General features: G+C 40.4%; 1 protein-coding gene across 3 annotated transcripts in view; it reads right to left on the bottom strand.

Moving 5' to 3' along the window:
* The window catches only part of LOC137185585 (kinase suppressor of Ras 1-like), a 64,654-nt gene that overhangs the window by 29,295 nt on the left and 12,683 nt on the right, over window positions 1–22,676 (bottom strand). The window contains exon 2 of one of the 3 annotated variants that reach the window (XM_067593784.1): window positions 18,456–18,596. In XM_067593784.1, coding sequence (XP_067449885.1) covers window positions 18,456–18,596 — 141 coding nt within the window. Of the gene's footprint in view, window positions 1–2,544; window positions 2,685–12,190; window positions 12,485–18,455; window positions 18,597–22,676 lie in introns of those variants that run through there. The other 2 variants (XM_067593786.1, XM_067593785.1) reach the window with 2 other exon arrangements.

The following is a 22,676-nucleotide window of genomic DNA, read 5'->3' as shown; positions in this document are numbered from 1 at the left end:
GTGTGTGGGGTGAGCAGTGTTTATGTGTGTAAGACAAAATAACAGTCAGGTGAAATGGTGTAGGGACTGTAAAAAGACTACCTATACAGTGCTGTGCGAAAGTTTTAGGCACTGTAGATGTTAATTAAGATTCTATCCATCCAAGATACCATCAGGGAAGCGTCTGATCTGTCCCATATTTAATATGCAGCATGACAACCAGCCCAAACATCCAGCCAATCCATCCAGATATTCCACGAAAAAAAGATGTAGGAGATGCATCCTCAATACACTGAGAGTCCACCCTGCTAGTATTTCCCATTAGTAAAGGAAGGATGGATGGCAAAGACTTCCATGTTAACAGTTTGCAAGCGTTCATGTCACTGCACAGTTGAGAGCAGTTGTATCAGAGCAGAGAGGAGTTGAAAAACGCCCCCAAAGCATCTCCTTCATAACATTTTGACCAGACACCAAAAAAGTTGACATTATTAATTATTTTCATTTTAATTTAATTTTCTAATATTTTTAAGTTAAACTGTTTGAAATACTAATATCTAATCTAAATCTCTAAAAGTCTACAAATATTGTAATCAGCTTATAAAATGGCACCCATGTGTATGTTTTTGCTGTTGAATATCAACTTCCTGCTGGTTGCTAAAACACCCCAATTCCCTGAATAAATATGGAAGAGGGTTGTAAGATTGCAGGGTTGGTTGTGTGAGGGTTAAAAGTAAACTGCATTAGCAATATAGTCATTTAGAATGATGGACTTCGGCTGATGAGAGGTGTCCATATTTGTTTGCTTTTTGGGGCACCTCTGCATCAGTAAGTCCAGGTTTAAATTGGTGTTTTCAGAAAAATCTGAGCTTCCAGTCATAATCAAACCCAATTCCTGTATGACATGGAAACAGCATTTAAGGTTTAACTGACCAAAACATATCAGAGAGGTTCCCAAGTGTTGCTGATCGATGTGGCTTGCTAAAGAGGCAGAGCTGCCGGCTCTGTGTATTTACTGGGAATGCTCCACATTCCTGGAGCCTCTGATCTACCCACTGAGAACTCTGCACTTGGTTTGTTTTCTCAGTACAGTGAACATCAGTGAAAGGTGGAGGGATCTTCAGTAAAAAACTTCAGTAATGAAATCTATAAGGGAGTCCAAATATCAGTACTGATGTGGAGTTTGTTGTACAGGTGATAATGCTGATGTAAGTGATGTTATTGGCTCAAGCATTATGCTCAGTGTTCCTTTACTCTCTGATTTCCAATTGATATAGAATGTGAAGCATGTTAACTTTAGCTTTTACATCTAGTTTGTGTGTGTGGCACTACCTCACCTGTTTAGTTTGTACTTGTTGAAGATGTGGATACATGTAAATGTAAAATGTAATACATTGGGTATATACACTAAACACTGTCATGGTATGAAGTCACGGGTCTTGTATCTCAAAGACTCTATCAGTGAACTCATCCAAACAGAGATTTCATAAAAAACTCCAAATGGCCCATTGCTCCTACAGCTGCATCTACATCCTAATAAATAAAATCTATATATGTAATGATCAGAGTGCTTTCTATACCAGTGCTGGTAAGAGCTGAATCAAATAAGCACTGTTATATCAAGGGTTGGACACAACTGATGATCCTGATGAATGAAAGTATCCCTGCAGAACTGATCAAACCATCATGACTGCTGTGTGGCAGAATTGAAATGTCAATGAGAATGTCAAGTTAGGATAAACACTGTACTAAAATTCTTACTCACATGATATCTCGCTGTTCATATGCATTGCATGTGCTTTTATTTTTTAGAAAGAAGGAGGGCGGTTTTCATTTAACTCAATGTCCATTAAAAAAAATAAAGAAAGTAAAGGAAACAAATATGGGAGAAACATACTTCACACCTTGCAAACGCTGACGCATACCGATACCTGGGCAGTGCCTGGGCATGCCTCAGCTGGCTGTGTTTACAGGTGACGGAAACCCAAGAGAGGAAGGAAAATAAAGAGAAACACTGACAGAGAGACAGGACTCTGAGTGAGAGGGAAAGACTTTCCTTTCACACCAAAAGGTGAATCGCACAGAAACATGTCAAACCTTCTATACCAAAATGTCTTCCTCTGATACAAATTACTGGTTTCTCTCTCTCTCTCTCTCTCTCTCTCTCTCTCTCTCTCTCACACACACACACACACACACAAAGACTTCTGGGTAAACAGTGAAGCTGACTGAATGGGAAGGGTAATGTCCACACAGGCACATGGGTTTGGATATATGCCTCCACCTAACAAGCAAATAGGAACCTGTCCGGAAACTCACCCCTGCCAGCACTGATACACAAGAACCAAACAGCTGAAAACACACACACACACACACACACACACACACACTTCAAAACTGACAACACACATTGTAACTGCCTCAAACAGCAGCACTATTCCACAAAAGTTCTTAATTCGACTCTCCAACAGTGCTTCTGGCAAATAAGGAAATAAAGGAAACACTTTTCCTAACCCTGAAATCACAGATTACATACAGATACAGTAGAAGGCTGGTGCTGTACTTTACCATGTTGACAGGATCTACTGCGCATCGGAGCCTCTGCTTTCATAATCCAGCTGTTGTTACAGAATAATCCGTGAGCGCAACAGGCTGCTGGGAAACACACTGACACAGAGCCAGCAGATCTTCCCAGAGCTGTTATCACACTCCCTGTTTTTCTCCTCCCTCTTTCTTACATTTCCCTCCCTCCTCCCTCTCTCTCTCTCTCTGCAAGGCTTCTCAGATAGCCAGTCAGCCACTCTGTCTTCCTGACATACCGACAGTGTGCATTAGAGACTGGTGGCGACGGACTGAGGGACGCCTAAGTCTCACTGAGGAAGAATGAGAGTCATTACGGTTTCATTTTCATTCAGTTTGGGATCTTAGTTTAGTTACTCACAGCTGGGTGTGAAGTTTCTTTTTATAAGCTGTGGTAACTCATAGTGAGTGCTTCTGCCTTTCAGTACTTTTTGTTATCTAAGTGAGTGAGTTTAGACACCAACCAACACAGGACCTTTTTCCTTCTATCACTCCATTCAAAGTGTTACTGCTGTGATAAGCTTAAAAACAGCTGCTGTAGTTAACCTCTTTACATTTCCGGAAGCTAATGTTTTTCAGTGCACATGTCTAATCAGTGCTGCACCCCACCCTTCTTCACAAGAAATCCTCCACTTCCTCTGCAATCCTGCGTGCCTTTTTTTCCACTGTATCATTCTCCTGCACTGTCCAAAGCAGGCCATATAAGACTAGATGGTAATGAGAGGGTAAGGAGGTAGGAGAGGGTGGGGAGGGTGGGGAGGGTGGGAGGAGGAGGAGGGGGGGGGGTATCTGCCAGTGGTTGACAGGAAACTGAGAATTTGAGCCAAAACTGGTGATGTAAGAGGGCAGAAAATACACACCGCCCAGAAACTCTATGGTCACCTGTTAGTTGTGACTTTATCTCTGTTGATTGTGAACACAGTTTACAGGCCAGTTCTCATAAACTTACAGGCACAGCTGAGCCTAAAAGTACTTTGAACCTGCAGGCCTTTCATGTGTTCATGTAGACTTTCTGTAGACCTGTCCAGCTAGGTGCCACAGTGTTTTTTGGTCTCAGAGCTCAAACTTTCACTCTGTTTGTTCAGGATGCAAAGTTCTGCATGGTTCTGATAGAGATAACAGTGTAGTCAAGCCAGTAGACAAAGGATGCACTACTGTTAGTCAGACTAAGACCCCTGATATAGCATGGCACTATACATACTATGTCCATGTTGTTTTCTTAATGTCTCACTTCTCTGCACATATCACCTGTCATCATCATTCAGTGTCGGCAGCCCAGTAAAATAAACATGAGGAAGAGCAACAACAACGACTAACAAGGAAGTTTCATATTTGTTGGGCATTTATGGATGCGATTCTATTCAAGCTGAACTGGGAGAAACTTTTCTTAGTGAATGCTGCACAGCCATGTCATCCATGTTCATTATTTGACTGTCACACAAATGACGTTATTGTTGTTAAATCTGTGCATGCGTTGCAGTTGAAGACCTCAACGGTGTTCACACCGTCACTTACAAACATGAATATGAATCAGCAACACAAAAAGATCAGATCTGACTGAAAAACTAAATCACAACTGAGCATTAATGTGAACGTAAGCATACATTTTACAGATCTACTCATGTTTTCATGTTTTAATGTCTTTGTGCTGTTAATGGTTAAAATAGAAACATGCACAGAACGTAAGAATGATGGACCATGACACAGTACACTGGGCTCTTATAAGCCACTGGCACCACCAGGCCCTCTGCTATGGATGGGTTCTAGATCTAGTTCCTGGTTGACAAAATACCTGGATTTGTTAAGATCTAACAATAACTAAGCTCTTAACAAACCTTTTTTTTTCCTTTCCTTGTTCTTTTCATTATTAGCAAAGACCTCTATAAAACATATAGGCAACAGCTTCTCATCTTTAGATGACTCTCACTGTTGCTGGTTATATAAACCGAAATGTCAGACATTAGCAGCAGCAGATGTTTCTAATCAATGTTAATTCTGCAGTTTATAAAAACAAAACATTCTCTGCTTAATGTGCTCTGTGCAGCTGGCGTCTGTATTGTGAGAAGACACATCACTCTGTAACACCACTGCAAGACAGCCAGCAGACTGTAGGTTTTTTCTTGTTCACAGGGACCAACAGAGTGGAGACTCTTCTCTGGGAATTGTTTTAAGGTAGCTTATCACCTCACATGCCTTTAAGAATCTCCCAGATAAAATTTTAACTTCATCAGCTTCATAATTGTGACTAGGTATTTGGAGGAAGTAGCTGGTACAGTACAGTAGGCTACAGCTGTTAGCAGAATGTGTGGATTCAGCACTGGGTTCAAATGTTACTGAACCCCATTCCTCTGCACATGACCTCTGTACTAGACAAATGCAACAAATGCATTTTTAGTTTTGTTCTCTGCTGGTCATGTGATGCTAAATAAAACCTTCACCACAGGCAGAGCTGAAGCTACCCCCTCAGGAAGAGATGTGATGTAATAATATGAGCAGTGATCTTGAGGCTGTGAGTTTCCTCTTAGTAAATTAATAAATTCATGCTCTTCCCCTTTACATTACAACTATGCACCAACACACATTGCAAGTATATCAAGATATAGCCACAGCTAACTGGTCCTGCTGTGGTAACTCTGCCTCTGTTTGACCAGTAGAAGAAGCTTCTTTGAGGTAAAGCAACATAAAACTGCCGATTAAGGCAGGTGTCCTCTGTAAATGACAGTCATTACAGTAATGATGGTAACAGAAACTGTTGTTGTCATGGCTGACAAAGTCAAAGCAGTACACCAGCACAGCCCTAAAGTGTGTGTGTTCAGACAGACGCAAAACGGAATTTTAGGCACAGCACAACTGCATACAGAGTCAATGGAAAGATGCTATTAGAGAGGCTATTACAATTGCTGGAATTTTTGGAGAGAAAAGCGGAGAGACTGGTGGGAAATAACAGAAAGAACAGAGTTTCAGGTGAGTTCTGAGTTCAGTCAAAGGCCAAAACTGACACGGTCCCACAGACACAGTCAGCGGGTCTGTTGCTAGCTAGCTTACAGCCAGCGTACAGTTGGTGAATAAATACAAATAGTCAAATTTACGTAGATTACTGGTGGATTATTTTAACGTGAACTCCATATTTCTACTGCTTGCTCCTTAAGACCGTCCGCACACACGTTTGCATGGACCCTTGCAGACAGGAGCAGCTCACTAAATTTACGCCACATGGACCTCAGCAGACCCTCAGCACTACACAGATGCAGAAAGTATTTGGGCTTAGGAAGTCAACCAAAACATTGAATCAACCACAAAAAGACTGTAAATCCATACTACATTTCTCAGTGAAATGAAGACAGTTGTAGATAATCTTATTTACAGTTAGAGAGGGTCTATGTTTCAGATCAGTTCACTACATAACAATTGTGATGATGGTCAGTGACCTTCAACAAAATGATCCACAACATATCTTTCTGAGGTTAGGTATGATAATAAGGAATAAACCCATCAAACTGTGTAAGAGTTGACAGTCATCTACCACATTTATGCTGCTCTGCCTCTTTCTCAGTTGTGTCATAGCCATGTAAACAAAGCTGTGGCTAATAACATTAACAGAGTGATTCAGGGTAAACAAATAAGCAGGCACTGACACTAGTTAGTAATAATGCTGGATAACTGGCACACCTAAATCAAATTGTTAGATTTGATTTAGTTTATCACCTGCAGATTAGATAATAAATCATATGAGCTGCAGCTGTGTTTATCCTGCTATGACAGAGCAGTCTGTCCCTACAGACTCACTGAGTCTGCAGCACTACTGGTTAAATCTGCAGGACTGTCCCGTTTGATTTAAAAAGAGCTATGTCACAAAGGGCCCTGTGATGACAAACAATATCATCACAAGGTCCACTCAGTAGCTGTCCTGCAGCTTTCAACAGTATTACATGATCTTCATAAGCAGATGTAGCTGTCATGCAATTGTAGAGGTTTTAATCTCCATTATTTTGGTATGATTGAAATCTCTTGAACAGCTACTGAGTGGAATTTGCTTTAAGATTGTTTTGTCAACTGTTGTTAAGGTTAAGAATGAGCTTTAAAGACAATCCACAAATATGAGCACTGTAATGTCAAAAACTAGGATGACAGAAGAAATCTGTAATAACTAGAGGAACAAGAACTAGTTTAGGTGTACATACAGTACCACCAAGCACTGTGTCTAGTTCTTTGTTCTATGATGGCTTGATCATGTCCATTTGATCAAACAACATTAAAGGATCGAGAGCTTTTGCTCTGTTCTCTCTCCACAAACACACAGTATCCACACAGTATCTGGGGCCTTTGCACCCTTTTGCATTCAGGAACTGTGATCCTGCAGGTGACGTCAGGTAAAGTCTGTGAGGGTTCAGTGCTTTGGGCTTAAGGTGGACATTGAACTTGCAAGAGCACATTCCATGAATTTTCTCAGAAACTGATGTCACATCTACATCATGTTGGATGGAAAAGGTGTCTGATTCATGGTTATGACCTGCAAGCATTCCTGTCATCTGACAACTCCAGATGATGATTGCCAGTGTTACTAATAAGGAGTGCTATTTTTTCACTGAATGAAAAGTTATCAAGGGCTCAGTTACAGTTGCATGATGGGCAGATCATATAGATGCCTTTACAGACAATGAATGAATTCTGAAGAGAAGCCACTATCAGGTGCTGCAGGACGGTCTGGAGAGGTCCTACACAATAACCTGTTGCAATGTGCTAATCCACGGTATATATATATATATATATATATATATATATATATATATATATATATATATATATATATATATATATATATATATATATATATATATATATATATATATATATATATATATATATATATATATATATATAAATAACTAATATATATAATCTTAACCACAGATCCACATGATAAAAAGATACAACTCACCTGCTTCTGCCTTGATGCGACAGACTAATGAAAACAGATGAGTAAAGGAGTTTCTGTCTCCTGCTGCTGACTGTTATACTATGATTAACAAGGACTGATTTCTTCAAACCCATTCAGGGTAAAGAATCAAAGTGACATATTTTATAAAATTTTTGTATCTATTAGATAGTGTCCTTGGTGGTTTAAGCAATTTGACAAACAAGATTTAAAGAAACTCCAGTTTGGTTGTTTCCTTTCAATTTGGGCACATAAACATACAAGGATAGGCTTAGGTTTGCTCTTTGTCTTTTAACCACAATTTTGGGACCACTCATTCATCTCTGTCATCATAAGAATGTGAAAACAGCCTTGTATCTATAAATGGAGGGATTTGTATGTCAACAGAACACTTTGTGCAATAACTCAGACACCACTTCACTTTAACAGTTCATCTGAAAAAGGAAGAGTCTTATTAGATGCCATTAGGCAGAAGAGATCACACCCCTATCTCTCTTTATCTCTGCCTCGTCATGCCTTTTACTTTACTGTCAAAGTCATGTAAATGTTGTGAGAACACGTTTGATCCCAGCTCTGCCCCTAGGGACATTGCTCACCTCTTCCACAGTAATACAAGACAGAACACACATGCAGAATGTGAAACCGGGGACATAAATGCAAATGAATTATATGAGAGATTGTAAACAACAAATGGATCCTTTTAATAGTCGTGTATTCATAATGCATGGGAAAGCATTGCTGCTACAAATACTGCTGCTGTCAAACGGTATAAACTAGTAAACAAGACCTGAAGTCCCAGCTGGTGGCCCCAAGAGGCAGCAATGTTTGTTACACCCAGCAAATCTGTGTTGGACTTACTGAACAATGTAGGCTACTGAGAACAAATTGAGCTTTGGTAAGCTTGAGTTTATACTGCACTGAGTGTATCATTAAGTTTCAGAGGACGGGTCATAACAGGGATGGGACAAAGTCATTGTTTTGCAAGTCACAAGTAAGTCTTATGGCTTTTATTTGACTTTGAAGCATTAGGAGACCAAATCATAAATGCAAAGATTTAATTATCATGTCAATTGTGTCAAGAGCTCATTGGTTGTTTGCAAAGTTAATGTCTGCCAAACACACCTTTCCCTCCTGACCCCTTATCATTGGAAAAAAAATGAAGACATGACTCGCTGCCCACTTCTGTATAAAATCATTTTTAAGCTTTGGGCTTGGAGGGGATTTCACATGTTTTTTTTGATTTTGGGGAGTCTAAAGCCACCAGATTTGTGACTCTGACTGGTCCAGAGTCCAAGTCAGGTGATTCGAGTGCCCACCTCTGGGCCATTGGGGCATTGGGGGGGGGGGGGTGTTGAGTTACAGGTTAAAGAAGTGGGCTTGTTACCGACAGAATCTTGGTGGGGAGAGTGAAAGAGCAGGGCTTACTCATTACTGCCGTTGTAGTGCCCTTGAGCAAGGCTCTTCAGTGGAGCTGCTCGGTGGCCAGCAGATCAGACTGTGTTCGCAATGGGCAGCTTCCAGGTGTGAATGTATATAAGTGAGTGAGGGTGAACAGGGAGTTTCTGAAAAAGAGACCATTGCTCTAAGTGGAACTTCCCTGGATAAGTAAATGTTGCAAAAAGCATTCAAACTGTGCATGAATACAATGAGTTAAATAGGATCAGGTCATTAGATTTTGCCATTTCTTGTATAGAAGTGAAAATTTTGGCCTGATGGTGGTCACTAAAATCATTAGGACTCATCCTCAGGGGGGCTTGAATATCCTAATATGTTGCTCTGGAACAAAGGATTGCAATCATCAGGTCGCACCACAAGCAGTGCAAACACAACATGTGCATATATAATGCACGTGATGATTTGTATAAAATGATACTCGGTCACACACTCATTTATAGTGGCTGACAAATACAGCCCTCACAGACGTGGTCAACAGAAACCGACAGCAACCCATGTCACCTATTATAATCTTATTCTGCTCGGTAGCCAAACATTCCTGCAGAGTGACTCACAGCATGAACTGAGCCACTGTTCACAGAATGACCACTGTAGCTGGTCAGGACACATATTATCTGCTCCAACCTGGACCAGGGAAACTGAGGCTACTGACACACAAACTGTACTGTGGGGCAGTTTAACAATACCTCTGAGTACAACAGTTATAAGAGAGGTTGTACTATGGTCTCGTATATGTCACACCAGCTCTACCAGAAAGGAGACTGCATGCTCAACACCATGCATTATAATTACATACTGTGTATTCAAGTATTGTGTTTACCCCTCAGACCCAGCATCCATTGTGATGGACATCTAATATTTATTGCTTTCAGCCAATCAAAATGCACAGTTTTAACATTTTACTTGGCCCAGTAACTAACCAAATGTCAAGTTTTTCCATATAACCTGTCAGGTGAGAGGGTAAGGCATGACATGACAAGACACGCAGACACCACTTTCTTGAACATTTTACTGTATTATATCACAGTGTTTCCACTAGGTTGAGTGTGTTGGCCAGGTGGGGGTGGGGAGTGGGTGGGGGGTGGTGGACTCAACAGACTGTACATTTACTGCCAGACTGACAACTTACCGCTAACTTTTTCCTCTGCTGCGCTCATGTTCACCGTCACCTTTCTGCCGCTCGCTCTCTCACTCAACCTCTTACTCACCCACTACACACACATATTACACACTGCCCTATTCTTTAAAAGGAGCTACACTACCAAGCGTTTCCCAGACAACGACACAGAGGTTAACTCAGGTTTCGGAGCAACGCTGCACAGAGGCTCCCAAACACTATTGATTTCTGAATTAATGGATATTTGGCGTTATTTTTGGCATTAAAAAATTTTTTTTTTTTTTTGGCTTGGCTGGGGTTCTCGTTGGCCTGGCGGCCCACCAGGCCTGTGCAATTATAGGGGAAATACTGTATCAACATACTAAAATCTTCATATTAACAGTTAATTTGCAGATTTCTTCACTGAGAACATAATTTTTTCAAAATTGAATGTCCATGCAAATGGAATGGGAGACTGGCCTGAGGTGATTGTACTTTATTTGGGTATTGTCATTTTATATTTCAGAACAGTAGTGGAAAGTAACCAAGTACATTTACACATTTTCTGCACATAAGCACAATTTTGAGGTACTTTGTACTTTACTTGAGTAATTCCATTTAATGCTACATTATCCTCTACATTTTGGAGGCAAACATTGTACTTTTAACACTCAATTTATCTGACAGCTTTAATTACCAGTTAATCGCAGATTCAAATCATGAATACAAAATATAATTAACTAATAAATTATGACATAATATTATAGGTTAAGCTACCTGGCAGTATATATATAGTAGTTACAATTAGCCCAAACTTTACCAGCTACAACATTTAAGTAATCCTTATGCATGAATGCATCCATAGTTATGGTTCAATAACAATTATGATTCTGAAATGTGCTATTCTGCCTGATGAGTACTTTTACTTTTGGTACTTTGAGTATATTTTGATGCTAATACTTGTATACTTATACTAACATTTTGAATGCACTTTTATTTGTGTAAGGTGTTTCTTCTCTGTGGTATTGCTACTTTTACTTAAGAAGATCTGAGTATATCCTGCCACTGCTTGAGAGGGTAATGTTGTTCATTTTGCTCCACCACATATAGTATCTGACAACTATACAGTACTTAATAGTTACTTTGCAAATTCTTATTTTACAAAAAAATCAATTCACATAAATATGATACATTATTATAAAGTAATTCCTACTTCAACACTAAAATGCTGCAGCGTTAATGATTATCCAACATTATAATATGTAGTATAACACCCTCAAAAGGGATATAAGATACATAAAAATAAGCCTTGGGCTTCAGTCTATTCCTTTTTCTGTCATTGATTGTGTGAATTTTATTGTGTAAAATGGATTGGTGTAAACATGTATGATGATGTTTTGTCAGTTGAATATCCACACAAAGTTTTGTTCCTCAAATGTATGACCAACATAAACCATTCATTCATTCATTCATTCAAAAGAATCATTCTGTATTAGTAATTTTATTTTTGATATTTAAATATATTTTGCTAGCAACAGTTTTACTTAATTTTTAACTGCAATACCCTTTCTTATAATAGAGTATTTGTTAATTGTGGTAATGATACCTTTACTGAAGTTAAAGCTCTTACTACTTCTTCCACCACTGGTTGAGCAGAATATTTTCAAATTTCCAACTTCTCTGTACATGTATCATATTCACTTCATTTATTGTGTAAATTTATCCAGTTTATCCATTTATCCAAAGTGCAGCATATCATTTTGTTGTCATCTCTGGCCAGATGTTACACAGGCTCAGACACCAAAACAGTCAGTGCAACTCCAAAAAGCAAGACAAGACACACCAATGCAAAACAACATAGAAATCACAATAGCGAACCACAATAGTGAATTTCAGCAGTAGAAAAAGTCCACAGACAGAGTGACACCTGCAAGATGGCAGATTTTTACTGATTCACCTCCTTAAATGGGAACTAAATTTCCAGTATATGCTGAAGTCTGTAAGGACAGATTTCACTCACACTTCAACAGAAACAACACACTCCTCTCTCTCACTGACACATAAATATCTACACCGTGAACTAAAAAGAATTTTAATCACTTTGAGGAAGTGTCCTAAAGAAGAATTGAATGTTGACTCGTTCCTACCTCAGTGTCCTACATGTGATTCAGTGAGGTTGGGTAAAAGTCCAGCTGCTCCCATGCAGGCTGACTGTCAGTCTGAGTGTCTCCTGCTCTCAGCGTCTCTCAGCCCACCTGTCACTTCCTCCTCAACACAGTATCCGGAAAAAAAAACTGAGTCACCCCGAAGCACAGCTCCAGCCCTGCCTCCTGTGTTTGTGTGCACTATTGTTTACAAGGCGCTGTCAAGACTGCCGAGCTGTGTGTGTGTGTGTGTGTGTGTGAACCTGACAACATGTGCATGCACTTGTGCGTGTGTGTGTGTGTGTGTTGGTATGTGCAGAGTCTGGTTTGGGTGTGTATAAATAGCACACTGGGCAGGGACAGAGGCTTGCAGAGCAGCTGACTCAACACATTCTAGTTTGGGTGAGTGCTCATCACACAGAGCAGTTTGGCTGGAGCTATTCAAAACACTGTCCAACCAGCAGCCCTCACCAGCTCTCTCTACCTAATGTTCAGCGCATTCACGTCTTATGTCACTCCAAGAAATTCAGAGTCACTGAAATTAGAGTTATCAAAAGCTTTAGAAAAACTGTTAACCGTCCTTGGGCCACTTATGAGCTGACATAAGATCACCTTTGTGATTTCTGTTATGGCTAATGTGATAGCAAACTGTTGAACATCATTTGAATTGAACCACCATGTCAGAGCTCATGTCAAAGCATATAGACTAGACTGTGGCTGTATTCTGAGAAAAATATCTGGATCTTTAGATGCAAGACGTTCCCAAATTCTTCACCAGCTCAAACTTAAAAATCAAGAAAACTTGAAACTTACACTTGAAACAACACTTCAACTGCTTTCAGTGCTCTAAGTTCAAACCCTTTCATGTGTGTGTCAATTCACGTGTGTCAATTTCAGCTGACACCTCAACTGCTTTGAGCACTTCAACTTAAACTGAAACTCCCACACAACATCTCACAAGCAAATTGTTCACATTTTAAGATATTTTGACCTTTCCAGTGGAAAGATTAAAATAGAGTGAGTGTGCACACATCATTTTTTCTGCACTGAAGTCTAATACACAATATTACTAGTAGGATTTAGAAGTATATACTCCACTCAATATTCTCTGTAAATCACTTCATCCCTGTGTTCATCACTCCTCACCTCCCCGTCTCTGTGCTGAACTCTTAAATCATTTTATCCCTTATATTTGTAAATAGGCTGGGCTAAAACCAGTTTCACCAGTTTGTAGCACATAGTAATTAAAGACTCAGGGCATACACCCACACACACACACCATCATGTAAATAGTAAAGTGGAATCATTTACCAGTCTGGTTACTGATAAATGATGTTAATCATCAAAGTTAAGTTAATGTCGAAGTTGTCTGTGTGGATGAAACCTTGACGTCAGTCAGGGAGGAGGACATGTGGGACATGGCCACGACACCACAAAGACACATGAAGAGGTTGGTAAGAAGGCAGGGTCGCTAATAACTGTATCAATTCTTGAAGGGCAATTCTCAAATTATAAAATGAATGGTGGGTCTCTGTTTTCTTTGTATCGACATGCATTCACACCGGGTTGATGCAATACACAATCCTGCCAATAGTTGCACACTATTCCACTGATCTATAGAAATGCAGCAATGCATCAGCAAAGGTAGGGAAGAAGAAGACTGCAAGCTGGTAAACATGGATGTAAACAATGCAGGATTTAAAATACTTTACTTATTGACCTTACTTTCACTGTGGAGTTTGCTTGCAAACAAACAATGTTTAAGTTTAGATTGAGTGTTACTCACCATAATGCATTCCTTCCTCATAAAACATTTGCAAAGCAATATTTTAATATTTAAAATCCTGCACTGTTTACATCTGTGTTTGCTAGCTTGCAGTCTTCTGCCTTTGCTGGTGCATTACTGTGTTTCTTTGCAAGTTACTGCTGCCAGCTGTTGATCAGTGAAATAGTGCGAAACCAGCAGCAGGAAAGTCTATCATCCTCTGTGCATCCTCTTCTGTACAATGCAAGGCGTTATTGACAAGTCCTCTGTCTGTGAATAGACACATAATGCTCAGGATTTCACACTAGTGCACATTTACATTAGCATGCAGGCTTGTCATGCAATCCAGAACCACTGAGTCACTGACAGCTTCTGTAACACAAACATGGACAAACAGTTGACTCTGGCTGGCTGTGTTTTCCTGGACTTTCTGACATCTTAAGACCAAGAGGCTTTGTCTCACTTCAAAACCCTAACATTCCTACATGACAGCCAATGAAATCCACAGCCTTCTAGTGATAGAACGCCTTTATACTGCATATAACATATAATTTTATTTCATTTTTTATTTTAATTTTCCGCTGTGCATGCATCTCAGTCTGAGGGCATGGTACTCTGCTGCAGAATGCTGCACTGTTCCCTCCAAGTGCAAGTATCTGAGGTCCCAAGTCCTCACAATGCCACTTGATTTTTTGTATCCAAATCATTTGAGTCTATTCTGAGTGCTGTAATATCTGAATGGATTCAAGCTGACTCTCTGACAGAACAAATGACACGTCTGATTATCCCAGTATCAGGGTTTATTCAGGTTTACTGTCCACTGGTCCTTTTCTGATCAGGTCTTTGTTTGAAAATGAATTTATGCACGTCAGGTTCAGCTAGGTTTTCCACAGGTCGGATCAGGTCCTAAATTGTGGAACCATAGGACCTGTAATTATGGGCTCTTGTTCACAAGTGAAATTAAGATGAAGCGTGATCCACATGCTGTTTGGTTTGGCATCAGCAGTAATGGAGACACTGTATCAGACATTCATGATGAAGCAGGGACTAAGCCTGAAGGCAAAGCTCTCAATTTATCTGTCAGTTCCATTCCAGTTTTCACTTCTGGTCATGATCTTTGGTTAATGACTGAAAGAATGCAACTGCAAACCAGGCAGCAGAAATCAGTCATTTAATCAAATGTTTTTTGTGCCTCAATGTAGCCAAGCAGACAGAGTTGTCACATCATAAGACATGTTTATTTTTCGAACAGTGATGTGTTTTGGAAGGCACATACAAATGATGTCATCCTGCTGATAGGGGCATCAGATCAGAAAACATTTCTATGAGTCGTTCTGGAGTGCATGGACCAACAACGTATTTTGACATTTAGTTTGGAGGACTTGTTGACAGGGTGAGGAACTCAGACATCCAGAAGGAGGTCAGAGTAGAATCACTTCTTCTTCCACAAGGAACTGGTGGAGGTGATTCAAACATCTGATTAGGATGACTTCTTACTAACAGCTGGCCTGAGACAGCCACACTCCCCATATTTGGACTGTGCTCCACTGGTCACAGCTGAACAAGCTGTCTCCATGATAATTAAAAAACAAAAACTGAAATCTGCCCTGGTTCTGCCAGCACAAAAAATGTCAGTTACTGTAAGCTTAAGGGTGGATACTGAATGAGCTAACTTGTGTAAATCTGTTGAAACAGACGTATTAAAATACACTGATTAGGGATGCCACGGTGAGGAAATTTTCCAACTGATTAATAAACTCGTGACAACACTGGTGTTACCAGTTACCAGTCTGCGGCGCACATAGGCGCGGGGATAAGCCAAAGGATGACTGCATTAGAACCAGAACCGGAGCAACCCGCCTGCCATCTAGAGAGAGACACACCGAGAGCGGGCTGAGCAGGCAGAGAGCAGCTGCTCGCTAACAGCTATGTGTGTTTACAACAGAGCGCAGGAGGGAGGACAGAGTTCTCACTCTGCTGTGGAAACGTGGTCACAGAACAGACACTTTGAGTTTATAATTGTAGCATCCGTCGTCCGACTAAGTATTGATAACACACTTAATACTTTACAAATTAGACTTTTTTATTTGATGAACATGGGCGCTGATACATGAAAATGAACTAAATGGGTTTTATTTCTATTAAAAAAAAATGGGTATGGGCGGTGGGCAAATAATGTTATCAGTGTATGCCCCAACACTGTGTAACACTGGTAACACTGACTACTGCTGCAAGCCTGACACTGACATGAGTTATATTTGTCCAGTATGGTTTCATCACAAAAATGCTCAGTAAACCACATCTACTACTCCCTCACCCAAGATAGAATATGGAGATGACTCAAGCCATCCATCATTACACAGTCTCAAACATACTGTGCATACACTCATGTCAGCTAGACTGGCTCTGTCCAAAGTTCAAAAACACACCTACCAACACCTGTCATTTGTTTAATCTGTACATACACAGAAATGCAAAAACTATGATTCATGGTTTGAGGGGGAGTTATGTGCTGGATCTTTTTTTTTTTTGATGGACAAAAGCCATCACAAGAGTTGTAGAGTGTTGTTTTGGGCGGATGGATAAACTGTTGAGCATGTAACTTCCCTTAAAACCACAACGTGTTTCCCTCAAAACTCACAAACTCTAATTTCTGTATGTGAACAACACACATCTCAAGTATTCCAATACCATCACTGATTTGATCTGATCTGATCTGTTTATCACAAAATATTTTGTGCATAAAGCTCAATCAGTGCCAGCACTGCTTGTCAGATCTTAGATTAAAAGAGTTCCATTCTCAGTCAGGTTGTTACTGAGACTAAAATGTAGGTCAGCTGGACCCATTGTTCAAAGAATGTGTGAGAGGCAAACTTCAAAAGGTCCCTCAAAGGGTCGGTTCAGTTCTGGTTTCATTTGCCCAGGTTATGAGATATCTGTCCCTCAGATTTCTGCCTCCACTCCAATACAAAAGGATGCAAGTCAGAGAATATGTTTTTGTTATTAAACTGCAAAATGTGCCTGAAATAACAGTTCACACATTTGTATAAATGAATTCACTGAAAACATAAGCTGTCCTGGCTTAGTCAAAACACACATCATGTTTTCACAATGATGTATTACTGTAAGCATGAGTTTCATGCTGCCTGAATATATGGCAGCATAAATATTAAAGGATAGGTTTTTTCAAGTCTGCCTTAATACAATACTGACGTACCATTATGTATGTGGAAATGGGTCTTACTCGCCATATTGACCCTGAAGATATTCCACTGGAACATCATTACACTGCAAGAAATGGGGGCCAAAATCCACAGCCCTTGTTCTGTGCAAAAACGCATTACAAAGTTCCACTGAAACTAATATGATGCTTCAGCAGCCTCAGTTAGCTAAATTGAGTCTATTATTCTAAAGTTACAGTTGGTTTACTTTAAATTTCCCTCTTTTTGTTTCTCCGGAATGTTCCCTGTCAAGCTGGTGGAGTGAGCTGTTACTGTCACAGACTGCAAAAATACTCCAGCTATCTGCAGAGAAATCTGCAGAGAAAAACAATCACTTCAAAGTTGCTCTTCTTCTTCTTTGGGTTTTATTGGCATTTGGCAACCAGCTTATAGGTGCATTCAAAGTATTCTTGGTGCACATCTTGAGTAGTAGAAGCCGGATAACGTCAACAGACTTACACACCACTACCAGAATGTATCCCTCCGCCATAGCTAGGCAAAAAACTTCAGTCCACAGAAACAATAACAATATATCAACACAATTTCACAAACTGAGACTGCTGAAGCGTCATATTAGTGTCAGTTAAACTTTGGAAAGTATATTTTCACAGAACGAGGGCTGTGGACTTTGGCCCCCATTTCTTACAGTGTAGTCGCGTTCAAGAGAACAGCTTCAGGGTCAGTATGCTGAGTAGGAATTGTTACAGCGAGCAAGACTCATTTCCACGTACATAATGGCATATCAGTATTGTATTAAGACAGACTTGAAAAAAACTGAACCCATCCTTTAAAAAGGACCAGGTGTGGCTTGACTTTGATGGAAGATGGGATGAAAATTACATTATCTTTCATACAAATGCTTATAGCAGAGGTCAGAGATCAGGCTCACAGACCATTTCCTTACATTTGTGACTCACATGACTACTACCTGTCTCATCTGCATGGAGAAAGTTGCTGTTCACCAGGAGTACTGTCCCAAGCAACTTTAGTATACTTTAGTATAGCAACTTTCTAATATACATGCACAGCAGCATGACATGTACAAGGGAAAGAGAGAGAGATGAGAGGGAAAGATGCAAGTGAGGGAGACAAAGATGCAGTTAAGGGAAATAGGATGTACCCAATGACTGTGGATCCAAATTCCACCTCACATTCTGATCTATGCTACTGTATAATGTATGTTTTTTTATACAAGACAAACTGTTCCACAAAAAGATAGAGAGACAAACAATTCTACAAACTACACACACACACACACACACACACACATATATACACACACCTGTATGAATTGTGGGGTGAGGTTAGCTGTTAGGAGCCAGTCCTCCAGTCTCGGGTATCCAGCTAGAGCTTCAGGTCTCTCCCCTTCGGCCACCCTCTGCTTCCACTGTAGCTGTGTCCACATGTACTTGGTCAGCTTCACCTGTAGGGGTAGACATTGCACCACAGACTGCTTTACTCTAAGGTGTCGTGGGATTAACCAACCAGCACAAACACTAATACAGCATCCTCCCAGCTAGAGGTTCAGTTACTTGGCAGAAATTAGACACAATTCCAGATCCTTAAACTCCTCCTTCTGGTACACTTTGATGTTGAACATATTCTTTTTTCTGTGCCTCAGTACTGTGGGTAGACCTAATACTGCTAATAATGTGCATAGTCTCATATTTCAAATAATTTCAAGGGCTGCCTTTTTTCACTTACATAATATTGCAAAAATCAGGTGCAAAAAAGATGCAGAAAAAAAATCCATGCATTTGTTACTTCCAGGCTGAATTACTGCAATTCCTTATTATCAGGCTGCCCTAACAAGTCTCTAAAGACTCTCCAGCTGGTCCAGAATGCAGCTGCACGTGTACTAACAAAAAATAGATAGAGAGATCATATTTCTCCCATCTTGGCTTCACTGCATTGGCTTCCAGTAAAATCCAGAATTGAATTTAAAATTGTTCTCCCCACCTGCAAAGCTCTTAGTCAGAGCTTTCATATCTTAAAGAGCTCATAGCACCGTATTGCCCCACTAGAACACTGCACTCCCAGAATGCAGGCTTACTGGTGGTCCCTACAGTCTTTAAAAGTAGAATGGGAGGCAGAGCCTTCAGCTATCAGGCTCCTCTCCTGTGGAACCATCTTCCAGATTTGGTCCAGGGGGGCAGACACCCTCTCTACGTTTAAGAGTAGGCTTAAAACTTTCCTTTTTGATAAAGCTTATAGTTAGGGCTGACCAAGCTCACCTTGGATCAGCCCTTAGTTATGCTGCTATAGGCCTAGATTGCCGGGGGACTTCCCATGATGCACTGACCTCCTCTCTCCTCCTCTGCATATGTACTCATATTCCATTACTGCATGTTACTGACTTGACTTCTTGAGTTCTTTGTGCACAGGAAACCCCAGAAACCAGGATCTGGCCCATGGCCGTGGGGATGTCCTTCTCCAGCTGTTACTGCTGTTTGTTGTTGCTAGTCATGTATCTATTGTTGTTGTTGCTGCTGTTTTTGTTCTGCTTCTGTGTCCTCCCCTCTTTCTTTCTCTCTCAACCCAACCAGTCAAAGCAGATGGCCACCCACCTAGAGCCGGGTTCTGCTAGAGGTTTCTTCCCGTTAAAGGGGAGTTTTTCCTTACCACTGTCGCAAAGTACTTCCTCATGGGGGTATTGTTGGGTCTCTGTATATTAAAGAGTACGGTCTAGACCTGCTCTATGTGAAAAGCGCCCTGAGATGACTTTTGTTGGTATTTGGCGCTATATAAATAAAATTGAATTGAATTGAATTGAATATCAGCTCAGTGTGGTTGTTGTTGAAATAAGAGTTATATTTACTTACTAAACCCTTATATGCTTATTTGTATTCACATTTTATTCATTCATCTGTAACTACAGACTTCATTCAGTGCTTTTTGAATACATTGAGGTCTTAAATGTTTATATGAGCTGATCAGAGATTTTTGCTTTCTTGTTATATCAACCGTAAATGTCTGGTAGTAATGCAAAGCAGCAGCAAGAGGTGAGAGTTTCAGTTTGAGGAAATCCCCCTGACTGGTGGTCCACACCAGATGTCTGCTGTGAAACCGTCTGCTGCACACTGCTCAAATGAGTGAAGTCACCTCCTGGGGTTGTTTTATACGTCATTAACCCAAACTACTTATAGGTTTATGAAGACTGATGCAAACTATTCTTACAATGTCAGTGCTTGTGAGGAAGCTAAGCCAGAGTGACAAGCAAGGTGATAAGAGGCTCAGAGACTTGTTCAATTACTAAAAAAATTAGAATTATAAAGGTGATTTATTTTCACTGTGCAACTAAAAAACATGCAACTACAAAAACAAAATGAAAAGAAAACAAACAAATAAATCAAATCTGGCTTAATTGTGTTAACTCAGGAATCAACTCAAACTTAAGACACAGCTACAGCTACACTGCTACACAGCTACATAGACACCCATCCTCTTTCTTCTCCTCTCTAACAACCAAAAACTCTCCTTAAATAGGCCCTCCAATCAGTTTAGGCAGAACCATATTTCTCTCAAAGCGTCTCAGTCTTCCACACCTATAACAGTTAAACAACATTACTTGTATCAGCACACATTATCTACACCAAACAATACTTCACACTTTCCTTACCCTAAACCAAGAAAACTAAATACAAAGTCAAATACTAAATTACAGAGACATTTAACTTAAAACAACAAGTTTAATGAAGTACAGATGCCAATATCAGAAGGTGGCGTCCTCGGCGAGCAATAGGAAGGGAACAGCAGTGAGGCACAACTCCTTCGTGAATGGATCAGAGAAAGTTTATGAATGGGAGGATAGTGATGGAAGTATGGAAGTGAGAAGTGAAGGGGTGAAATGGAGGACCTCCAGGGGAACGTTGGGAAGACACAAGGAGCAATCGAGGAGAGAAAAGAAAGGAAAGGAGTAGTTTGAAAGGATCTGATAGTCAGAACTGTAAGGTTTGGTGATCAGTTCGAGGTGTGTGGGGTTAATCCACTTAAACTGACAAAAATGCTAAATAGATCCATTGGAAATATTGATTTTGCTATGGTGCTACCTGATGGAAATGGATGGATGTTAGTTGGCTGCAACAAGGAAGAGCAGGCAAGTAAAGTTCTCAAACTTAAAGAGATTGGTGGGATTAAAGTTGTCAGTGCGAGCAGAGTGGGAGGAACAGGTAGGGCTCAAAGAGGTTCATTTCTGGTGTACCTCTTAATATAGGCATGGAGGAGATTAAAAGTAACCCGAAAGGGCGAATGTTCAAAGGATGAAGTCAATTGCAAACGGGACCAGGAAAGACACTGAAATGGTAATGATAAAATTCCAAGGGGAGGTTGTTCCAAAAGGAGTGATGTTGGGGTTGATTAGTTACATTAGGAGAGAGTACATACCAAGACGAATGAGATGCTTCAATTGTCAAAATTTTGGGCAGGTAGCCTCAAAATGCAGTCAACACCGTAGATGTGAATGTTGTAGAGGGAATCATGAGTATGGAAAATATGGGGAGGGAGTGCAGGCAAAGTGTTGCAATTGTGGAAAGGTTCACAGCGACGCCTACAAGGGATGTGAAGTACTGAAACAGGAAGTGGACATACGGAAAGTCAGAGTGTAGAGGAAACTGTCCTTTGCTGAGGCTGCAAAAGAAGTAAAGGGACAGGTCTTAGGTCAAAAGGTACATCCATGGGGTCCAATGGGGGGATCCAATGACGTCTCAAAGGAGAATTTAGTGCTTGAAAAGAAAAAGCTAGTGACATTTATTGCAATCATTATTGATTAATCATTATTGCGATTGTAATCAACAGTACAGTTGGGAGTGCAATCTAAAACTCAAAAGATTCAGTTAATAGGCAAAGCAGCAGTACACCAACTTGGACTGACAGGACTGACTTGGGAAGAGGTTAGAGATGAGCTCCAGGCAAGATCCAGTCAGGAAACATGTAGTTAAGACTTTAGCGATGTTTCAGTGGAATGCACGATCTCTCATAGCAAATGGGCAGGAGCTCAAGCAATTTATTGATGGTCTACTGATAAAGCCAGATGTGTGATCTTAACTTGGTTGAAACCTCATTTGAATTTTGTAATACAGGGCTCATCATATGACAAGACAGAGAGGAGAGGAATGGTGGTGGATGTGCAATACTCAAACAACAAGGTATACCTGACAGAGTACTGGGAAAAGGTAGAGGTCAGGAATATGTTGTGGTGGAGGTGTGGTGCAGGGAAAAGGAGTTGGTGATCTTAAATAATCATAATCCACGTAGAAGGTTAGACAGGTTGCTGGAAGTACAGGGTTAAGATAGATGGAGAGTAATATGGTGTGCTGACCTTAATGCCCACATTTCACTTTGGGGTGGAAGGTACTTAGATGTAAATGGTCAAGTAGTAGAGGGTCTCTTGGAAGAAAAAGAGTTGGTATGTCTGAATGATTAGAGGGGTACCAGGGTAGATGTATGTACAGGATGGGAATCTATATTGGACTTGACACTGCTTTCTAATCATTTGGCTAGGAAA

Source organism: Thunnus thynnus, chromosome 7, assembly GCF_963924715.1.
Source record: "Thunnus thynnus chromosome 7, fThuThy2.1, whole genome shotgun sequence".
In the NCBI taxonomy this organism is placed as follows: domain Eukaryota; kingdom Metazoa; phylum Chordata; class Actinopteri; order Scombriformes; family Scombridae; genus Thunnus; species Thunnus thynnus.
The sequence above is the reverse complement of the archived record's forward strand: the minus strand, read 5'-3'. Positions and strand labels throughout refer to the sequence as shown.